We start from the raw sequence: 7,533 nt of genomic DNA on the forward strand, positions 1-7,533 counted from the left end.
ACTCGTGGGCGGGTAGCTCAAGAATGCAGAGGGTCCTGAAGAGAGCCTTGCACAGCCCTGTTCACAGCGGCGGGATTCGCAGCAGCCAAGGGGTAGGAACAACCCACACCGGTCAACGGAGGAGTGGATGCACAGAACGTGGCAAAGCCACGTAACGGAGGGTCATCATTCAGCCTGAAGAAGAGAGGAAGGACCCTGACACCTGCCACGACGTGGACGGACCCCGAGGACACTGTGCTCAGCGAGAGCAGCCAGACCCAGAAGGACACATCCCGCAGGACCCCACTCCCAGGAGGTCCCCAGAGGAGTCCCCTCCTCACAGAGAGGAGCTGGGGGAGCCAGGGCTGGGGCAGGGGCTGGGGAGTCCGTGCTCCCTGGGGACAGAGTCTCCGTGTGGGGAGACGGAACGTTCTGGAGACGGAAGGTGGGGGTGGCTGCAGGACTGTGTGCTTCATGCCGCGGAGCTGTGCACCTAAAAATGGTTAAAAATGGAACATTTTATGTTATGTATTTTTACCACAATTATAAGTTAATTAAGAAGTGCAGCGATGGAACGCGGGTGGGATGGGGAGGGTCGGAGACTACTCTCCAGAGGGCACAGTCCAGTTTTCGTCAAGTCTGTCTCCTGGCCGGCGGGTCCTGAGGGCACAGACCCCTCCGTGACCCGGAGTTTGAATGCGCTCAGGGTTTGAAACCCTGAGAGTCCCTGGTTTGAAATGCGGTGTTAACAATGGCAGGATGCATTCAATATTGCAGGGGGGTTTCTAGGCGTGGGACTCTTTCTCTTATTTGTTTTTTTTAAGATTTTATTTATTTGAGAGACAGCTCACGTGCACGAGTGGGGGGAGGGGCAGAGGGAGAGGGAGAAGCAGACTCCCCGCTGATCGTGGACACCGGGCTATATCTGAGGACCCTGAGATCATGACCTGAGCCAAAGTCACACATTTAACCAACTGAGCCACCCAGGCGCCTCTGCACGGGACTCTTTCTTGAGCAGGAATCCAGGCAAGAGACAGCTTGAGGCTATGAATGTGTGAGCGTCCTTGTTGTTGAAACCAGGAGGGCGATGGGGAGCCACGGAGGGTTGGAAGCAGTGAAGGATGCAGGTGGATTTCTCCCCTTGACAGTCTCATCTCTCCCTGGGGTTTCCCACCATGGCAGCCTCACAAACCTTCCCATTCTCCAACAGTGTAGGGATTTTATTCACATCTGCCTGCATTCCACCTGCCTCAACCCAGGAATCTCAGGGTCAGGACCCGGCTGGACTCAGAATCTACAACGTGAATCTGTAAAATGGATCAACGTGAAGGAATGAATCTGCCCTCAATTCTAAAGGGGGTGCAGAAAACTACATTTAATGCCATCTGGGGTGAGACTTTAGTGATGAAAAGAAGAAATGCAGGCAGCGGCAGGTGGGAGGGGTCTCCAACAGGACATCCTGGACAGGTTCTCCCCTCTGTTTTATTCCACTCAGTGGTTTTTTTTTCTTTATTTAGGGGAAATTCACATTAACAAAATTAATCATTTTATTTTATTTTATTTTTAAGATTTTATTTTTAAGTAATCTCTACACCCCAGGTGGGGCTTGAACTCATGACCCTGAGATCAAGAGTCACATGCGCCCCTGACTGAGCCAATCAGGCGCCCCCATAATCAATCATTTTAGAAGTGAAAATTCAGGGGCATTTGGTACATTCACTATTCCGTGCAACCATCACCTCTATGTAATTCCAGAATATTCTGAAGGCAAAAAGAAACCCCGTCCCCGTCAGCCATCACTCCCACTCCTCCCCCTTTCCCCAGCCCCCGGCCCCCATGAGCCCCCCTCCCATCCGTGGAGGAGCCTGTTCTGGACGTGTCACACACGTGGACTCACACGCCGTGGGGCCTTCTGCGTCTGGTTCCCTCCCTGAGCGTCAGGGGCTCAGGTCCGTCCGCGGGGCAGCACGGGTGGGCGCCTCGCTCCTGCTTGCGGCCAAGGGACGTGCCCATGTGTGCACGGACCATGTTCTGTGTGTCCGTCCGACTGTGCGGCTGTGGACGCCCGTGTTTGTTCTCAGTGTGTGTGTTTGAGCCCCTGGGGTTTTTTGAGTAGGAGTTTTTCAAATGATGTAAATTGTCTGTTGCTCATGTTTAAAACGTGGGGAGATGTCTCAAAATACTGCAAACCTGGCCTGTCTACGAAAAGTTGGCCACCCTGGGTCCACCAGCTGGTGATTGCCACGGACCCCTGTGAGCACACGAAGGTCCCCCTCCCAGCCGACTGCTCACCTCACCTCAGCCACCAGGCCCCTCACGCAGGGGTCCCTCAACAGCTGTCATCACCAAGAACGGAAAGGCAGGCCCCTGCGAGTGGCCTGACAAAGTGTGTGAGGTGAAGCCTGCCTGGTCTCTGTCCATGCTCACGGGCCTTGGGCGTCCATTTAGCAAATATTTACCGAGCACCTATCACGTGCCAGACGCAGCGCTGGAGACACCGGCGAACGGGGGAAAGATCGCCTCCCTGGTGGAGGCGGTGCTTTAGGTGGGGAAGACAGACAGATGATAGGAAATAAGGAAATAATAGCATGATCTAAGTGCTGGGGTGGGAGAGAGGAGAACAGGGTATGCAACTGAGAAAAGAGGTGGTCCATGTGGTCCTCTGAGGAAGGTGGGATTTGAGCAGTTCTGAAGAAGGTAAAGAAGGGGAAGGGCATTTCAGGCAGAGAGCACAGTCTGTGCAAAGGCCCTGGGGCAGCACTTGGTAGACACGTTGGAGGAACAGAGAGGAGGTCCGTGTGGCTGCAGCAGAGTGGGCAAGGGGGAGAGAGGGAAGAGTGGAGGGCAGGGAAGGGATGGGGGCAGGTCGTGCAGGGCCTTGGGGACATTGGCGAAGACATGGGCTTTACCCCCAGGGAGGTGGGCGCCCCAGAGGGCTGTAAGCGCAGGAGGGCGCCCTCGCCCCCCCTTAAGATGCCACAGGGACCTGACTCGGGTGCGCACCGGCGCCCTCTGGTGGCTACCGAGGGGAGAACGGACTGTGGGGTGACGGTGGGAGTGCGGGACCGCAGGGACCAGAGTGGAGGGGACTGGCCCCGTCCAGGTGCGCGATGATGGAATGGACTAAGTGGAAACACAGGACGGGGTGGAAATGGGCCGATTTGGGATATGCTTTGAAGACAGAATTCTAGGGAGATTTCCGGAAGGAATGGGTGTGGGTAGAGACAGAGTCAAGGTCAAGGGTGACCCCAAGGATTTTGGCCTGCGCACCTGGAAAGATGGAAGTCCCCGTGCTTGAAGGGGAGATGGAACCGGGCAGCCTGGCGGTGGGAGTTGACACAATGAGGGTCCGGAGTTGAGGTCCGACGGGCGCTGGCCCAGGGAGTGTCATCGGCACATGAGGGGATGTGAGAGGACAAGGAGCACAGCGAGAGGGGGCCTGACCCCGTAGTGGTGGGGATCCGGGAGGGTCGGGGGTCCCCGAGGGCCGAATGACCAGGGAGCGTCCAGAAGGCAGGAGAGGACATCTTTGAGCTGTCCAGAGCACGTGGGATGGTGTCCAAGAGAGACTGGCGGGAGGAGCTGCGTGCGTGGACCCGGAATTCTCGGGACTCTGCCCAAAGGGGCAGAAAACGCAGCTGGAGCCGGAGGGGACAGTGGGACAGGGGTCCAAGGAGAAATGTCTGCGGGCCTGCGGGGCAGAAGCCAGTAGAAAGGGGACAAAGTGAAGCAGGGATTAGGGGGATGCAACAGGGAGGCCGTCCTCGAGTAAGGGCGACGGGCTCCTGCCCAGCTTGTGGGCGACCTGCGCGGCCGCGGGGGCAGGACCCCGGGGAGGTCTCGGTGGGAGCCAAGGTGCAATGCCAAGGACGGCCACCAGATGGCGAGGCCTTCGCCTTCCCGGGGGCGGAATCAGGGGAGCCCCGGGGGAGGGTCTGCGGGCCCCCACCGGAGCCACACCCGCCTTCGGGGCGCTGGAGACCGCGGGAATCTGGGCGTCTATTTCCTAGAAAAGGGGTTCAAGACCCTCATCAGCTTCTCAGTGCTCCCGGGGCCCCTAAGCCCTCCTCCCCGAGGGGCTCCCCCGCCCAGTCCCCTGCAGTCGGGAGCTGGCATACGGCAGGCGTGCAATACGTGAGCAGACCCGCTGGGCACGCGAGCTGGCGCGGGAGGCGGGGTGGAGACAGCGGGGGTCCGGGGACCCTCTGGGGAGGAGCGCTGTCACGCCCACCGGCAGCCCCAGGGGCACGGGCTCCTCCAGCTCCTGGCGCCGGAAGAGGGCGGGCGCCGGACGCCCCCGGGCGCCGTGTCACCGCGCCTCGGTTGCCGGGTAACGAAGCGGGTGGGAGGGGGGCGCAGCTGCGCGAGGCGTGGGTGTCGCGGGGCAGCAGCCCCCTCCCCAGGCCTTAGGGCTGAGGGAGCGTTATGCCGTGTCGCAGCCAGTGGGTCCAGGGTCCCCAGCAGAAGGCTGGTGACCTGGGGACTACGCTGTTGAGTGGGACGCGGGGGGGACTCAGCTCGCCGGCTTCAGACCAGAGGTGGGAAAAACCACGCAGGCACCAGAGTCGGGTTTAAAAAAGGGCTTGTTTAATTAAATACAAGGAAGAGGCCAGGCAGGATGGGGGGGGGCACCACCTGAAAGCACAAGTCCCTCCGGGCCGTCCCCCCTCGCCCCCCCTTAAGATGCCACAGCTAAGTGGCTGGAACCAGGTCCCAATGACCTCGAGCTCCTTGGGGAAGGAGGGGCACAGGTCTCTCCAGGCCCCTGGACACTGGAGAGGGGCCAGGGATGAGTCCTCAGCTTCCTGGGCCCTCAGACCCACATCCAGCTCCCATGAAGAGGCGCCAGCCAGGGACGGGACAATCAAGAGGACTTCCATAAAGACACAGGGGAAAATGGGACCCCAGCCTGCCCCCACAGACTAAGGCATCTCACCAACACTGCTGGAAAGGAGGGTTTAGGGTACAGATGGACCAGCCCGGCAAGGATCTGCCCAGAGGCTGGGCAAAGAGACCCTTCCCAGTCCAGCTCCAAAGGGCTTCCCTGGCCTCCTTCCCAGGACTCCAAGCACCCATCCCTGGATCCTGCCAGGCCAGGTCCAGTCCACACCGATGCCATCCAAACCCCCAGCCCCCAGCGGGGAGACAGGTTCTGGAACACACGTTAGGTGCCATAAGCCTCCTGCAGCCAACAGTGGGACACAGGTCCTTTCGGGGTCTTGGGACAGGGAGCCTGGGTCCTCTCCCATTCTAGGGCGGGGGTCCTCAGTCCCTGTCCAAAATGAAACCCAACCAAAGCCACAGTGGGAATACACCAGGAGAGGACACGGCACTTACCCCTCCCTACCCTAAGTTCAGATCACCCAGACCTTCCCCCCAACACCCACACCCCCTGAGGACAACGGACCACCCACGGGGCCCAGGTCAAAAAAGGGATTGGTGCCTGAAAAAATATTCTACCCGGTCCAAAAAAACGAGCTATCCCATGGGGTGCAGGGGTCAGCCCTCATGCTTCCTGCCCTTGCAAGCAGGACCCCAACTCTGGTCCAGGGGCCATGCGACCAGGGGTACCTGCCAGGAAGAAGGGCTGGTGGCAGAATGGAGCCGGCCCCCACACCTCCACCTGCAGAGAAGGGGTGCCTTATGCTTAATGGCTGTCATGGTCCCAAACGGGAGGGATTGATTGTCACACGATGCTGTGGAAGGCCAAAGTTGGGGACTCTACTCTGACAGGAGCAGTCCTCACTCACACACTCACACACCCACCCAGAGAGGGGCAGTCACTGCCCCCCTCCTTCCCACCAGCAGAGACAGAGGAAAATAAATAAGTAGGCATTTGCCCCAGCTGCAGCCTGTTATCCACCTCCCCTCCATGTGAGTCAAAATGCTCTTTGGAAGAACCCGTTTCTCTCCCTCCCTACCCCAGTCTTAGGAGCAAAGCCTGGACCCTACTGCCTCCCCCCTCCCCCCTGCCCCCNGAGTACCCGGATGGGGGCGGCTGGGGCCACACCCCAGTTCCCTGAACATCTCCAATGGCTTTCAGTGGGGTGAGGGGCCCGGGCAGAGGGGGGGGTGCCGCGGTAACCCCTGGTTCATCTATGGCTCTTTGCACACATCATCCCAACCTGGAGAGGGGGGCTCGGGGGGCCGAGTCCGAGCACTGGTTAGGTGCACCTTTCCTGGGCGGCTCCCCCCAGACCCGCCCTCTCCAAAGCAGGGAGGTGGCGATGGGGGAGGGGAGCGCCTGCTGGCCGCCCACCTGGGGTTCCTGGTTAACACATGGGAAGAGAGTTACCCAACATGGCTATTTACAGACACGGGCCTCAGCCACCCCTCCCAAGGGCCACCCCCGGTCCGGTGTGGGGACGCTGGCTGTCGGTCCGCGGCCCGCCCCTGGCCGTGGACAGCAGGCGTTTTGCTGGTGCTCCATGCCCAGGCCCAGCAGGGGTGCGGCAGGGCGGGCTGGACTAGGGCCCTACAGGCCAGAGGGGGCCGGGCTGGGCGCAGGGCTGGGCGCGGGGCTGCCCGCCAGGCTGCAGGGCAGCGAGTCGCTGGGCGAGGCGCTGCGGGCGCCCGGGCGCCGGAGCAGTTCCGGGCGGAAGCCGGGGTGGCGGCGCGCGTGCTTGGTCAGGTGGTCGCTCCGGGTGAAGCGCTTGGAGCAGAGCGGGCAGGGAAAGCGCTTCTCGCCGGTGTGCGTCCGGTGGTGGCGGGCCAGCTCGTCGGAGCGCGCGAACTTCTTGTCGCAGCCCGGCCAGTCGCAGGCAAAGGGGCGTTCGCCTGGGCAGGGGGGACAGAGGACAGACAGAAGCAGTCAGCGCTGGGGGACACACGGAGGCGGGGGGCTCTCAGCAGATCCCTCAGGGTCCTGTTCATTTGTCTCCCTCCCCGCTTCCCCACCCGCCCATCTGGTTCTAGAGACTGGATTCCGGGTGTGAATTTAAAACGTGTAAGTGTGCAAAGAAAATGCCCACTCGTTTCACGAAGCCCCTAATGCACACCCCTGCCCTTTACTTCCTAGGAACGTGTAGTAATCCCACGAGCAGTTTCCGTGCGTTAAAAGCAGAACCGGCAGAGGCTGAGCTCTCCCCGGCCCGCCCCCACTCCCACGGCAGCGCCTCGGTGACAGATCTCCTGGAGTAGAGCGCGCGCACACGTGCGCACCGCTCGGAGCGCATGCTGGGCTTTGCAGGGGCTTCTCCCTATGCAAATGAGTCCTGTCCCCACCTCCGCTTTCCCGGGGGGCATACTGGAGGCTCCCAGGTGTTCGCGACCCCAGTAACCCNGCCCATCCTGCCCCGACCAGACCAGCCGCCGCCAGCCCAGAGCGCCTGTCCCCACCCAGCCCTCCTGCCTGGGGTATCGGCCCCAGAATGGTTCAGCCCGACCCCCAGCGAGCCTGTCAGCACCCCCCTCAGCCGACCCGGGAGCACCGAGCGCCCCACCTTTAGCCTGGGTCCACCCTGGACCCCCGCCACGCCCCAGGCCAAGGGGCCGTGAGCATCCCGGAGCTTGCACCCCTGCGCCCTGCAGGGTACCTGGGACCCTGGACTCCCC

At 61.2% G+C, this 7,533-nt stretch overlaps 1 protein-coding gene across 1 annotated transcript in view; it reads right to left on the bottom strand.

Moving 5' to 3' along the window:
* Positions 1–5,963: 5,963 nt before the first annotated feature.
* The window catches only part of KLF16 (Kruppel like factor 16), a 4,568-nt gene continuing 2,998 nt past the window's right edge, over positions 5,964–7,533 (bottom strand). The window contains exons 4-5 of the mRNA XM_034660004.1: positions 7,422–7,527; positions 5,964–6,756 (exon numbers count right to left, since the gene is read on the bottom strand). Coding sequence (XP_034515895.1) covers positions 6,455–6,756; positions 7,422–7,527 — 408 coding nt within the window. The 3' untranslated portion in view covers positions 5,964–6,454. The remainder of the gene's footprint in view (positions 6,757–7,421; positions 7,528–7,533) is intronic.

This window comes from Ailuropoda melanoleuca, chromosome 4 (assembly GCF_002007445.2).
Source record: "Ailuropoda melanoleuca isolate Jingjing chromosome 4, ASM200744v2, whole genome shotgun sequence".
In the NCBI taxonomy this organism is placed as follows: Eukaryota; Metazoa; Chordata; class Mammalia; order Carnivora; family Ursidae; genus Ailuropoda; species Ailuropoda melanoleuca.